The 14,393-nt window shown below is 57.5% G+C and overlaps 1 protein-coding gene across 1 annotated transcript; it reads left to right on the forward strand.

Moving 5' to 3' along the window:
• The first annotated feature begins 4,829 nt into the window (after positions 1-4,829).
• PPP1R32 (protein phosphatase 1, regulatory subunit 32) lies at positions 4,830-11,557 on the forward strand. The gene is made up of 11 exons (XM_008575800.1): positions 4,830-4,942; positions 5,482-5,744; positions 6,504-6,567; positions 7,014-7,126; positions 7,563-7,622; positions 7,743-7,826; positions 8,154-8,267; positions 8,467-8,561; positions 10,567-10,731; positions 11,186-11,268; positions 11,492-11,557. Exons 1-10 carry the CDS (start codon positions 4,834-4,836, stop codon positions 11,253-11,255), a joined length of 1,137 nt encoding a protein of 378 aa, XP_008574022.1. The 5' UTR covers positions 4,830-4,833; the 3' UTR covers positions 11,256-11,268; positions 11,492-11,557.
• Positions 11,558-14,393: the final 2,836 nt, after the last annotated feature.

A 14,393-nucleotide genomic window follows, 5' to 3' on the forward strand; every position in this document is an offset into this window, starting at 1 on the left:
AGTTTGCTGTTATTGTTACACTATCAAACTCCTGCTTGAATGCCTCCTGGGATGGGGAACTCACTTCCCCCAGGGCAGCCTATTCCCCTAATAGATGGTTTGGTGTGTTAGGAAGCTCTTCCTTCCATTAAGCTGAAGTCCGCTGACCTGTCTCTTCCTGACAAGTCCTGGTTCTGCCCTCTGAGGCCAGCCATAAAGACACATCAGCCAAAGCAAAATGACACACGCTTGGTGGTGTGCTGGTTCATTTGCTTGAGTTAATTCCCCTTTGATTAACTGCTGCCCACACAGCCCAGAGCACAGAGTGCAGATGTCTGTCCTTGACCATAATTCAACAGTCCAAGGGTGGTGCCCTCTGGCCTCGGAGGCCTGGTAGGGCCTGTCCCCATTGGGCTTGGGGTGTCCTCTCGCTGGGTTCTGAGCCTCCACTTTCCAGGCTTCAGAGGGGAGGCAGGTGCTGGTCCAGGGTGTCCAGGGCTAGCCCACAAGTATCTGTAGCCCCTGCCTTCTTATGGGAGGGAAACAAGAATGAATCTTGAGGCCGGCCTGTGGCTCACTCAGGAGAGTGTGGTGCTGATAACACCAAGGCCATGGGTTCAGATCCCATATAGGGATGGCCGATTAGTTCACTGGGTGAGTGTGGTACTGACAACACCAAGTCAAGGGTTAAGCTCCCCTTACTGGTCATCTTTAAAAAAAAAAAAAAAATCCAAGAGTGAATTTTACTGTTCAGGACTGGGCAGGTCTAGAAAGGAGAAGGTGGTTGCCCATCTGGTCAGGGCAGTCCGTCCCTTTGGAAAATCACTGAGCTTCATCAAGTGGTGTGAGAGCCCACTGTTATGGCCCAGCACTTTACAGAGAATTTGCTGGCTTGTTCCAGCAGGAAGGGTGCAGATTCCGGAGTCAAACCTGGCTTTGGAACCCAGCTCCATCCCTTCCTGCCTGTGAGGCCTCAGGCAGTGTCCTCATATGTTAAATGGGCATAATAACAACAGTTCCTTCTTGTAGGGCTGGAGCAAAAATTGTGAGTGCCACACATGGAGAAAGGGCTTGATAAATGGAGTCAGTTATGGGCAGAAAGTGGGTGAGGGGGGCCCAGGATTTCCAATTTACGCTCAAATCTGGAAGGACTGTTTAGTCTGTTCCTTCATTTTACAGATACATAAACTGAGGCCCAGAGGTGATAGGTTCAAAAGTCACCAAGCAATTTGGTTACCACAGGGACCCACGTCCCAGTGACTGTACCCTAGGTTCCCACCCTATGTGGGCTCCAGCCCTTGCCCTTCCAGCTCCTTGCCCAGTCCTGCCCCTTCTTTCTGGAGAGTGGGGGGCGAGGGTGAGGCCGGGCGGGCAGTGGCTGGGCGAGTAGCCACTCTGCCCCCTCCTAGCGCCCCTTCAGGAGCACCCCCAAGCCTTGTTAGGGCAGCACCTGAGGCATCCCCTGCAGTTCCCAATTATGGCCGGTGGGTGTCTCCACACAGCAAAAAAACCACAGGGCGCCTGGAGGACCGCCCGCTGCCGGACCTAGAGGGAGCTCAGACTGGGAGAGCCGCCGCCTCCTGCCACTCCTGCCCAAGTCCTTCCCAACAGCCCAGGCAGTCCCCAGAAGCCCAAGAGCTTCCCTAAGGACCCCCTAAGGGACGATTTCAAACCTTTCCACCACAACTTCCGCCCCCGTCCCCACCCCTCCACCTGTCACAGCCTTCCCGCAGGCTGCTTCTCCCAGCTGGGGCTCCAGCCACACCCACCCGTCACTTCTCCCAGCCTGCCAGGCACTTCCACACCTTTACTCTTACCGGGCCTTCCACGTGGAGCGCCCGCCTTGATCTCTGCCTGTGCAGGCCTACTACCTGCCAGACACTGCCTGGGGTATTTCAAATCCACCAGCGACCCTGCAAGGGTTACTGGTTACTGCAAGGGTTAGTGGTTACTCCCTGCCTACAGGTGCAGAAACAGGATCAGAGAGGTGAAGCCAGGTCACCCAGCAGAAGCAGGTTGAGCTCAGGCTTCCAAATTGAGCTTTCTCTCACTGAATCACACTGGCTATGTCTGAATTCCAAATTGAGCTTTCTCTCACTGAATCACACTGGCTATGTCTGAATTTCCCCCTGAACTGTGGGCTCCCTGAGAGCAGGGCCGTGTGGAATTCCTGTTTATGACCCTTGGGCCCAACCCTCTGCCTAGCAGGCAGTGAATACGCAAAAGGCACCTCTTTTCAGGGATTTTCCCTATCTCTTAGAAGGCACTTACCATGCACCAGGTACTGGGCTAAGTGCTTCATGTGGATCACAACCCCACAGGTAGGTACCGTTATTACCCCCATTCTCCAGAAGGAGAAACCAAGGCACAAGTAACATGCACCAAGTCTTACAGTTATTTCGTGGTAGAGCCAGGGCCCACATCTGGCTCCAGAGTCGTGAGCGCTTGCTCGTAACCACTCCTCCAGACACACTTTGAGGAGGGCCACTCTCTCCCTTTGCCCTGAGCGACCACCCCACTATGGTGGTCTCACCCTTCCCGTGTCTCATGAGTGGAGGTCCCGTGAGCCGCTGTCAGTAGACCAGGTGTGTGCATATACTCCCATGTCCTCGCAGCCTCTGATCCCTGAACAGAGCTGTTACTCTGAAGGGTTGGTGCCTAACACCCTTCTGCTTCCTCCGTGGCCCTCTCTAGGTCTTAGTCACCTCTGAGTCTCAGGGCCTCTCTGTGGGGGGTCAATTGTGGCCACCAGGCTCCTCCCTGGGGTCACTGTAGAGTGGGTGCGGTGAGGGCACCTCCCAGGTGAGGGCAGCACCTTTCCTTTCATTCATACCTCACTGTCCCTTAACAGCAGGGGTGCACTGGAGGCTGCTCATACCAGCCTGGAGGCATTGGTTGTTAAACTCTGCTATTGTTAAAAATTAAATTGCGTAAACTTACAGTTAAATAAATTATATTTAAACAAAGATAATACATACTTAAAACTCAGCTGCTAATTATTTTGTGCATTTTTCTGTTATTTGTGCTCTCTAGGTCACTTACGTCTATCATATCTGCATGATGGAAATACCATGTAGTGTGGTAGGTGACTTCTCAAGTCCCTGTTCAGTGAAATTGCGCTGGTAGTTTGCAAGTAGTGTGATGAGAGTATTTACACCACAGAAATTGGCAAATGCTACAAATCAGGGCTCCACCCCCCCTTCCCAGATCCAACCGTTGTAGTATTAGGAGACTGCAAGGCAACTTGAGCCAGAGGGGCTGTCACAGAAGGACTAGACTATGGAGCTGGCTCACTCGGATTTGAGTCCGAGCTCTGCCTCCATCCATTGAGTGGCCTGGGCTCTTTGCCCGTGAGCCTCACCCTTCCTGCTTGTAAAGTAAGGCTAGAGAACAGCAGCTTTAAAACCTGAGCATCTACTCTCTGCCAGGTGCTGAATCCATGCTCTCATTAAAGCTGCCAGCAGCCCTGTGAGGTGCATGCACTTACATCCTCGGTTAAGATGGGGAGACAGGGGCATTAAGAGGACAACAGGTACCTCATCAAAGGTGACAGATCAAATGTGAGCCACGCTTTTTTTTTTCTGTTGTTTCTTTTCTTTTTCTTTCTTTCTTTTTTTTTTGAGCCACACTTTTAACCACTAAGGTTTATTGGCATTGTGATAATAGTACCCAGTTCGCAGGGTGGTTTGGGGCATTGTACGAGATAATGTGTGTAAAAGGGCTCAGCACAGATTTGGCTCTAGCAGAATATCATAAACATTAATTTACCAAGAGGCATAGGAGTGGGATCTGGATCCACCCACGTTTGAATCTCAACTCGGCTGTTTTCTGATGGCGAGGTCTCCGGCCAGTCAAGTCACGTTGCTTGTCCAAGCCTCATGTTCCCCATGTGAAACTAGGAATAATAATAGCTTCCTGGAAGAGCTGCTCAGAGGATGGAGATAAAGGATGTAAAGTGTCTGGTGGAAAAGTGGGCACTCAATAAATGGGAGTGATTGTTAGGGATTATCTTTTATTTCATGTCACTCAGATGGCGACTCTTCCTGGCCCTGTGGAAGGAGACAGGATGGGGATCGGAGCCGTGGAGCTAGGGCCTTGCCTGGGCAGCTCTTGGCCCTCCCCTCCTGGCCAGGTCAGCCCCTCGGTGGGCCCTGGCTCTAGAAGGGCTTCAGAGGTGTGGGGACGCTGTTGCTAAGTGCCGGTTGCTAGGCAACGCACTGTTTCTCCAGGCTTGGCCACCTCGGGGACGGTCCCCTGCTTGTCTGGAGCAGCTCCTGCTTCCTGCAGCCTCTCACCCACCTCAGAGCCACTGCGGAGGGCAGGTGAGGGTGGGACCAGCTGCGCTTGGGCCCCAGGAGAGCACAGCCAACTTTCAGCGGGAGGTGGACAAGGCAAGGTGGAGCTTGGGGCGGGGAGTGCACGTCGGAGCTGAGTGGCCAAGAGTTCCCCAGGTGGTAGGTTGCTGGGCCACCCATTCCCCTAGAGGAGGGTGTGTGGTGGTTAGATCAGGAGCCAGGAGTCAGATACCTTAGGTCTGAATCCCAGCTGTCCCGCCTCTTATGAGCAAACCCTTCATCCCTTGAAACCTCGGTTTACCAGCTGTAAAGTGGGGATGTGAGTTAATAGTCAGGTGTTGAGAAGGTGAAATGAGACACAGGAAGCCATGAGATAAGTGTTGATGGACATTTTCCTCGGTTTGGGGGTATGACTGTCAGGACAGAGGGACTGAGGCCTGGGAGAAGGGACGGCTGTGGGGGCGATGGTCACGACTGTGGTCTTCTGAGCCTGGGCTTGGAACTGACGAGGCTTCTTCTGCTTGCTCCCCAGGCCCTCGGGGGCCTGCCCCGCGGCATCATGATGGGGAAACTCCCCCTGGGGGTGGTCTCCCCTTATGTGAAGATGAGTTCGGGGGGCTGTACGGACCCCCTGAAGTTCTACGCCACCAGCTACTGCACAGCCTACGGTGAGGGCCCCTTTGTGCCAGCGCTACCTCCAGGACACTGGTGGGAAGGGAGAGGAGCAGCCCCTCTGGTCGGTCACACTGCAAAGGGACCCCATTGCCCAGCTACTGCACAGCCTACGGTGAGGGCCCCTTTGTGCCAGCGCTACCTCCAGGACACTGGCGGGAAGGGAGAGGAGCAGCCCCTCTGGTCGGTCACACTGCAAAGGGACCCCATTGTATGGAATCGGTCCTTTCCCTGAGGACCCGCACTGTCAGGCTGGCCTGTCTGGCTGCCCCTCCCTGGTTTGGTCACTCTGACTCTGCCACACTGACCTCGTCCCCACCCCATGGACTCCATTTCCTCTGTCTCAGTCCTGAGGGGCCAGGCTTGCCCAGCTCCTATCACACTCACTCCTGCTGGTGGCTCTCAGCCTTCCCTGTCACGATGACCCCTGGGCCCCTTGGTGGGACGCTGACCCTGCCTGGGAAGCCCCTGCTCACTCTTCCCCCACCTCTGCTGACCCATGGTCCTGTCTCTCTCCCCATTTCCCTTTTGGCAGGTCGGGAGGAGTTCAAGCCCCGCACAGGCAGTCATGTAGGCACAGGCTACAAATCAAATTACCGGCCTGTGATCTCATACCAAGCCAGTCTGGATGCCCTGGACAACCCAGCCATGGGGTACCCCTCCTCCCAGGTCAGGAAGGTCCATTTTGACACCCAGGAGCATGGGCCCCAGGCCATCACGGGGCTGGAGCGGAGGGAGGTGCCCCTGCTCCACCAGCTGCAGGGCAAAGGCTCGCTGGAGTGGGAGAACTCGCGATACGTGAGTGGCGTGAGTGGCAGCCAGCTGAGGGCTGGGGGCTGGGCACAGGGGCCACACCCCCATGCTCCCCCTCCTGGAGACAAGTACTGCACTGACTCACCCAAGAAGCCGACTAAATGAGGCCTCAAGAAAGACTGGGAGACCAAAGGGTTTGACACTTGACATTGCAAAAACAGCATCGCAGTGGTCGTGGCGGGCGTCCTTACACGTATCTTAGGATTTCACACCTAGGCTCCCTTCTCTCCTCTACGCCTTCCTTCCGGATGCCTGGGCCCAGAGCAATGCATTTTGTCAGCACCACGCTCAGCCAGTGAGCGAACCGGCCATCCCTATATGGGATCCGAACCCGTGGCCTTGGTGTTATCAGCACCCCACTCTCCCGAGTGAGCCACAGGCCAGCCCAGAGCAATGCATTTTGGAGTGGGCATCCATTTCCTTCCATCAGCCTTTCTCTTCTCCTTTCAGCCCTTCCTGGTCTGGGTCCCTCTGGGCCCGTTTCTCAATACGAAGAGTCCCTTGTGGTATGTGACTTAGTATTCTTGTCACAGGGAACTGTGCTCTCATGGTGGAATTTTGGCACTGTGATGCCCCCTCGGGGAGAGATTTGTGTCCGGGGTGCTCACTGGCCCTCTCTGCTCAGAATATACCACACAGGCCTATTCAGTGCACAGATAACCCCAGAGCCGCCACCACCACTGCCGAACGCCTTCCAGGTCCTGGTCTAGCTTATGTCTCCCATCGCTCCACCCTCTGTCCCAGGGCCCACGCTTCATGACTTCCGAATACAGCTCCAAGTATCTCAAGGAGCCTTTAAACCAGCCAGGTAGGCCCATGTCTGAATTCAACGCCTCCCTCCCAATGCACCTCCCTACCTCCTACACTTGGGAGAGACCCCCAGGGGCACCCGGATCTGGCATAGGACTAAGAAGGTACCAGCAGAAGGACACACAGGCAGCTTGAGGACACTGTCCTTCCAGGCTGACCTAGTGCCTTAGGCCTGCTGGCCCCCAAAGGCTCGCACGGGAGAGCCACTTGGGCTGACCACGCTGGCTCCTGGCCTGTCAGCTCTTGCCCTTTCTGCCCTTCTCCTCTCACTGCCTGGCCTGGACTCTGGGGTCCTTCCCCTGGTGCCCACAGTCCTCCTGGCTCAGGTCTCCAGATCTTTGGAGTCAGCTTCCTCTCCGCCCACTGGGACATTTAGCCTCTGAGGCCATGTGGGTGGGGCCGGGTGGCCCCAGGCAGCACTTTGCGGGGGACTGTCTTTGGCAGACGTCTTGCAGAAGACAACCGTCGGCACCAAGGAGGAAACTGGCTTCACCGAACAGACCCACAAGAACCCTATTATCTTCCAGCCACCCTCCCAGGCCCTCCCTGGGGACCCCGTAAGTCCGCTGGGCCCCTGCTAGAATCTCAGGGTGATTGGAGCCCTCCAGTCTAGGGGGTTCTAGCTTTAAAAAAAAAATGTGAACTGCAAAGCCCTTAGATCAACCACAAGATGAAAAAGCTTGGCTGACACCACTGCTTTGGTCCAACTCCCCCATTTTATAGATGAGAAGACTGAGGTCTGAAGAGGTAAAGGGGGAGCCAGGGCCGCTGAGAGTTCAGACAAGAATTCCGGCCTACTGGTGCCCATTCAGAGTCCTCCCTCCCGCCCCTCACTTCTCCCTAAACTCTTCCCTTTCCTCAGTTACCTGCTTATGCCCATTTGTGCCCAGCTCAGTGGGGCCTGGAGACAGAGTGCGTGGGGGCTGCTGGCCTCCCTGGGGACAGGGCAGGCCGCCTCTGCCAGGCTGACGCTCCTCTGCTGCCTCCTTCCAGGTCCTCCTCCCAGGCCGGAGCGTCACCAAGTCGGACTTCCCCCCCATGACTCACCCTCATGTAAGCTGACCGGGGGGAGGTTGGGGGCTGCCCACCTGAGGGGCAGTGAGGACGTGGCTCTGGGAGGGCCGTGGCGGGAAGGGCCACACTCTGGTGCCAGCGGCTGCTCTGCCCCTCCAGGGAGACGAGTTCCTACCTGTGTTGGCCAGAGGCTCTGAGCGGGAGTCTGGCTTCAGCCGAGTGAGTGGGACTCTGAACCCCAGAGTGAGTGACCTGGAAGCCTCCCTCACAGAAGGGAGGAGGCAGGGAGGCTTCCTGGACAAGGTGGCACTGGGGCCAGGCCCTGAAGACTGGAAAGAGTGAGGGTATTTGGAGATGTGGAAGAAGGGCCTCCGAGGAGGAGGGCTGAGGCCTGGGGCTGGAAGGCGAGGGTGTGTTCTGAAACAGCAAGTCCTGGCAGGGGAAGGTCATCCCTGGGGCTGGGGGCAGGTCGGGGCTGCGAGGGCCTCTGCCTGCCCTCTCCCCTCTCTCTGTCTCTGCTGCCTCAGCCTGGCCACCCTGCCTCCCTTCTTGTGGCTCTGTCCCCTGTAGGTGCCCCCTCCTGGCCCAGAACCCAGCAGCATGGGCCACCGGCAATTCCAGCCACCCCAGCGGATGCAACAGACAAATGTTGCCATGCTTGGCAGGGAGACGGTGGGGAAAAAGGTGAGGCCTGGGCCAGCCCATGGCTCACTTGAGAGAGCGTGGTGCTGACAACACCAAGTCAAGGGTTAAGTTCCCCTTACCGGTCATCTTTCAAAATAAAAAAAAAAGAAGAAATAAAACGGTGAGGCCTGCCGCTCCCATCCCCCCCATCCCCACCCCTCCTGACCTGACATCTCCCCTGTCTACCCATCTTGTGCAGGAGCCCACGGGATTCAGCCTTAACAACCCCAGCTATGTCCGGAGCCCCTATGACCCTGACCGGGATAATCGGTACCTGACCACCTACAACCAAGGGTGAGGCCCCCTTCCTGGCCCGAAGCTGAAACCCATTTGACAGACAAGGAGACTGAGACTGGACTAGTAATGAGCTCACAGCCTTGTGTAGACCAACGCTGAATTAGTGTGGGCTCCCCCAGAGGCAGACACTAAGCCAAGGATTTGAGTGCAAGCACTTTACTGGGAGGTTGGGGGTGGGGGGTGGGAAGGAGAGGGGCGGGCAGCCAATGACAGGTGTGTTATTAAGCCAGCTGTCCAGGAGAGACTCTAGAAAACAGTGTAAAACCACAACTCAGAATCATCCCAGCTAAAGGGTGAGAGAGCTGGAGAATTTATACCCCACGTCCACCAGTCATCGGTTAACGGCTGACCCCAGGTGCAACATGAAATCTCAGCTACCCCCTTGCTCAGGCAAAGCAGGTTCCAGCAACCCAAGGGTAGCTTTCCCCAAGAGATGCAAGACATTGGTGGCCAGGCCAGTGGGCATGGGAAGAATAAGGGGGCCGGGAGGTCTGGAGCAGCAACAGCATCTGCTAATACACCATATCCAGTCCGTGCCACGGGCTCCGTGCTCCCTTGAAGGGTGAGCTCTGTGCTGTGTGAACCCTGGGTGAGGGGAGAGTGTCCTGGGCATCAGGGAGGGCTTCCAGGAGGAGGTGGCCCTAGAGTCATGGGGAAGCCTCCTGGGGCCAGGACTGGGTGGGGAGGGCATTACAGGATGCTGTAAAGTGTAATTCTGAGGACAAAATCCTCTGAGCTGGGAAACCCAAGCCTCTCTTCACAGTGTCGGTCATCTGTGTCCACACTGCCCCACCCCCTCCCTGTTTCTCAAGCTCCCGCTCTCCCCTCCCTGCCCAGCTCCACACCTGTCTCTCCTGCCCCTGTGCCAAGATACCTTGAGGAAGTCATTCATTCAACAGACTTTCGCTGAGCCCTGACTTGGTGCCAGGCGCTGTTCTAGGCCCTGGGAATACGCGTAAAGCCCCTGCCCTGCAGGGGAGGAGCGATGCTCAGTAAACGTGATTGACACGTGAGGGCTGGAGTGTGTTAGGTGGTGAGCAGGGACCAGAGGGTAGGAGGGGTGCACGGGGCACAGATCGGAGTTTGAACCTGCTGGTGAGGGTAGGCCGTCTTGAGAAGGTGACGTTTGTGCTGAGACTGAAAAGAGGCGAGGACAGCTTGGGAAGAGTGTTCTGGCTGAGGGGACAGCTTGTGCGAAGGCAACCACAGAGTCTGGGCTGGAAGGGTTTGGTCATCCTCCGGGCTAAACCCCTCTCCTTTGGGACAGGGACCCTGAGGCTCAGAGGGGAGAAGGGATGCCTGAGCCACACAGCAGCTTTGTGGCACGTGTGTGGCTGCTCCAGTTCCCACGGGGGTGAGGGGGTAGGGCAGAGGCTCTGATGTCGAGGGACAACTGTCCCTACTCCTCCTTAAGCAGATGCCCTCTTCCTGTGGCTCCAGCAGACCCCCAACCAGCTCTGCTGGACCCTCCCCCAGCTCCTGCCACGTGTCAGGCACACTCGCTGGTCTTTGCTGGTGCACCCAGAGCCCCTGAGGGTGTAATCCCTGATTTCCTCCTTGGTCCACCTGCACCCCGTCTTCAGAAGTTCAAGGGCGGGGCCCACGTCTCACTTGTCTCTGCACCCTCAGAACCTGGCCCAGTGCTCAGCAAATATATTGGTGAAATGGAAGGAAAGTCAAATGTCTAGAAAGAAAAGGATGACAGGGTCCCAGCCCTGAGATGCTGGCGGCCAGGGAAGGAGGCATCAGTGAACAGTCCTTTCACTTTCATGCTCCAAAGTGCTGTCTGGGCCTCAGGATGTGTGTGTGTGGGGGGGCAGCATCCAGCTCAGGGGACAGGGGTGGGCAGGCTTCCTGAGTGAGAGTCCCCCAGGTGGACAGGACTCAGGGAGTGCCAGGCACAGGGGACAGCATGGGAAAAGGCGAGGATGTTGGAGGGCAGGAGAGGCTGAGGGGGTGAGCAGAGGCCGGCTTCCCCCCAACAACCCTTCCTCCGCTCCAGGTACTTTGAGAACATCCCCAAGGGTCTAGACAGGGAAGGCTGGACTCGGGGTGGCATCCAGCCCCAGACACCGGGAGGCTACGCCCTCAACCAGCCAGTCACCCGCATGGAGGCCACCCCCAGCCCCATGGAGAGCCTGCGGCACCTGCACCCCCACGTGGGAAGGTAGCACCGCCCACCCCAGCTCCGACCCTTCTCCCTCCCCCTCAAGTCCCAGCCTCATCCAGGCCCTGCTCCAGGCCTGCCTTCCTGCGTCTGTCCCCGTCCGTCTGCCCCTCCTTTCTCCAGCAACCCTCCCCCACCATAGCTGCTCTCCGACCCCCCCTCATCCCCCCACCTGTCCCTTTGCTTCCTGGTGGCTGTGGGCTGCAGGGGGAGTGGGGGACCAATCCAAAATGAATGGACTGTGGTTCTGCCTCACCTGTGACTGCTTTCTGCTCAAATTCCTCAAAAATTACATTTGTCCCAACAATGACCAGAGTTGGCAGGCAGAGGATGTTTGTGGCTTGGCTGCCCTGGCTGAGCCCAGCCACGCTCTGGGGAGGGGCAGGCAGAAGAGAAGGTTCAGGCTCGGCCGCCCCACCCCTCCCTCCTTCCCTCCCTCCTTCCCTCCCCACAGAACCCTGAGCTCAGCGGACCCCTTCTACCGAGAAACACCTCACAGCAGCCACTTCATGCCACCCAGCTGAGCCTGAGGCCTCGGTAAGGAAACGGCTGGGAACCCCCACCCACAGCTGCTCCCCGTGTGGGAAGTCCGTCTTGAGCCAGCCCTGCCTCCCAAGCCCCAGGTCAAGCAAGCCCTGCCTGGGGGACCCCAGCCCCAGATTGGGATCTGGGAGATCAGGGGGCTTCCTGGGGGTGGGGAGTGCACAGAACCACCCCAGAGCCCCTCACTCAGGCCTCGTCTCTGTTCCTTCACCCACAGGCTTGCCAACCAAACAGGACAGGAGCTGGAGCTGGGCTACTGTCCCCTCTTTCCCCCCCCCCCCCACTGGGACTCCCCCAGCTAGTTTCCTAATGAAATAAAGAGCACTGAAGGAGACGCGTGACAGTCGCTGCAGTTGCTGCTGGGGTGGATGGAAAAGGAGGGGTGAGCTGGGGCGATGGGTGCAGGGGTGGAGGGGCTAGGGCCAGATGTGGACTCAGGGGCCCCTGGGTGACTCTGTGGACAAAGCACTTCCTTCTCAGTTTCCTGTCCTGTAAAGGGGTCCTCAGTCAGGCGTGGATGGCAGGACCCCAGGGAAGGGGCAGGAGGGCCAGAGAGGGGAAGTGGAGGCAGAGGTGGGCAAGGACGTGGGTTGAGGGGCAAGTCTCTGCAAGTCCCCAAGTCCTCGCTGGGCCTGAGTTGCCTGGTCTATAAAATGGGGAGGGGGGTTAGGGTCCTTCTGGGTCCCACAATGAATGGCTTAAAAGAGAGGGGAGGCCAGCGGTGGGGCAGGAAGAGTGGTGGAGATGTCTCCAGAGAGACAGAGGAGAATCCGCATGAATGGACACTCGGACCCTGACACTGAGAGAGGACAGGGAAGCTGGTGTCCCCCTCCGCCAGCTAAGGCGACCAGAGCAGGACAGCCACTTTGTGAGAATAAGAACGAGGTGTCCCCTGGGTGGATGCCCCATAGGAGCACAGGCCCTAATGAGCCAACATCCTGCAGGAAGAAACAGGCATCCCCTCCTGCAGGCGCTGCAGCCCAGTGCCAGGTCCCCCAGCCCTCAAGGCAGAATCTGGGCTGGCTCTCAGCACCTTTCGTCACCTCAGCTAGGTGTGTTTGTTGAGTACAACACGACAACTGTACATTGTGGTCCTGCTAGCACTGCCCTTTATTTTTTACATAAGGAAACTGGACCCAGAGAGGGTGCATGAGCTGCCCAAGGTCACACAGGCAGAAAGGTGGCAGCAGCCCCAGGCTGGGGATGTCATCTGCACCTTGCAGCCCAGCCTGGCCCACAGGGAGGCAGGTAGACTAGTGGCTCAGCTGCTGTGCCCCCACTCCCAGCCTCCACCACTGCTCCTTCGTGGGTGGGTGTCGGTGGAGCAGCTCTGCTGGCCCCGGAGCCTGGCTGTACCCAGCACAGTCTTGAGCGGCAGGCCCGGGGGCTGTCCACAGCCTGGTGGGGGCTCCATGTGGGAGGTGGGCGGCTCCAGCTGGTTCCAGCCTTGGAGGAGGGGAGTAGAGGACAGGGAGTCTCTCGGCTATAAATCCGGCCCGACTTAGGACCCGGTGCCAGTGCCACAGACTGGGTGAGTCCCTAAACCAGAAACTGGGCTGGGCCCCAACCATGGCCAGTCCATAGTAAGGTGGAGGGGGTGGGCATCAACCAGCCCCTCCCCACCCCAAGACACACACGTGTGCAAGTACACACTGTCAACACCAAAGCACATACAAATGCAAGCAAAGATGCCACAGAGCTCCGAAGACATGCCCATGTGAGCACATATAGGCACGTACTTGCCAACAAACAAGTACACGTGAACACACATAAGCACACACGAGATGCAAAACAAACGTGTACACAAGCACACAGACCGCATCAACATCCAAGGCGCTTCACATGCAGACACGACCCCCACCCCATTTCATGTCTCCATTTCTGCTTCCCCATCAGCATCCTTTTTCAGCTCATGTTTCCTGCTCATCCTATCTCTACCTGGCTCAAAAGGGGATATGGTGTCAGGGACACAGGTGCCCGATTACACCCTCTCTCCATGGCCTCCCCATCTCCCGTTGTGCTGCACAGAGTTTTCAGGACATGGGAGCTGGGGCCACCCATGACCATTCCTGAGCTGGGGATGTGAACCCCACTCAAGGGGAGTGGGCCACGCAGCACCCGTGTGCTCCCCCAGCCTCTGCCTTCTTCCCCGCCGCAAACCAGATCAGGGGGCAGCAAGAGGCAACTTATCCAGGCTTCCCTGTTTGGGTCCTGGGCCCCAGCCCAGAGGGCTGTGTGAGGACAGGGTGGCCCAGGGCGTGGGGTTGGGGGCAGTCCAGGAGGGACCAAAGCCAAGCCAAGGTTGTTCTGGAGTCCCTGCCATCTCACAGAGGAGGGGACAGGCATGGAGAGGTGGCAAGACTTGTCCCAGGTCACACAGCCAGGAAAGATCTTGGTTGGGGCCTGCTGGTAAGGGCTCCCTCCACCCCTCCAGGAGAGCCTGGAGTGGCGGCAGCCTGGTGGGGTGTGAGTTGACTTCAGGGAACACCAGGCTTCCTTCTGGACCACCGCCCACTGACTTGCTCTGGCAGGCCTCATGCGGGCGGGGAGGAGTAAGCTGCACCTTGAGCTAATGGGCAAAGTGGCCAGGGGGAGGCCCTAAAGGAGGGGAGACGTCATGAGGACACAGTGCAGGGACAAGATCAAGTCTTGGCCAAGGGAGGAGGACAGTGAGCCTGAAAGTGGGCACCCTAGTGGAGAAGGTGGGTTGGTTAGATTTCGGGGGGCCATGAAGGCCATGCTAAGGAGCCCTCCTGTGTCTCCTCCTCAATTATGAGGCTCAACGAGGGCACAAACCATGTCTATCTGGTTCGCAGTTGAAACTCCAAAACCCAGCGCAGTGCCTGGAATGTTTGGAGACGCTCAGTAAATAATAGATGAATGAATGAATGAACGAACGAATGAATGAATGAGTGAGTGCTGCCTGCCAGTGGGGATACCAGATATGGGCTTCTGGGCATCACCTGCCCCAGTGCCGGGATGTCAGCCACCCAGGCTCTTTGCACCTGTGCAGCCTGGCAGCTGAGACCCTGCTGTGCCACCCACACTGTGGCCCCTTGGGACCACTGCTCTGCCCACCATGCTGTGCCTTTTCTCTCCCTTGGAGTCCCCTCTCCAGC

The sequence above is a fragment of the Galeopterus variegatus genome, unplaced genomic scaffold (genome assembly GCF_000696425.1).
Source record: "Galeopterus variegatus unplaced genomic scaffold, G_variegatus-3.0.2 Scaffold1239, whole genome shotgun sequence".
NCBI classification, from domain to species: Eukaryota; Metazoa; Chordata; class Mammalia; order Dermoptera; family Cynocephalidae; genus Galeopterus; species Galeopterus variegatus.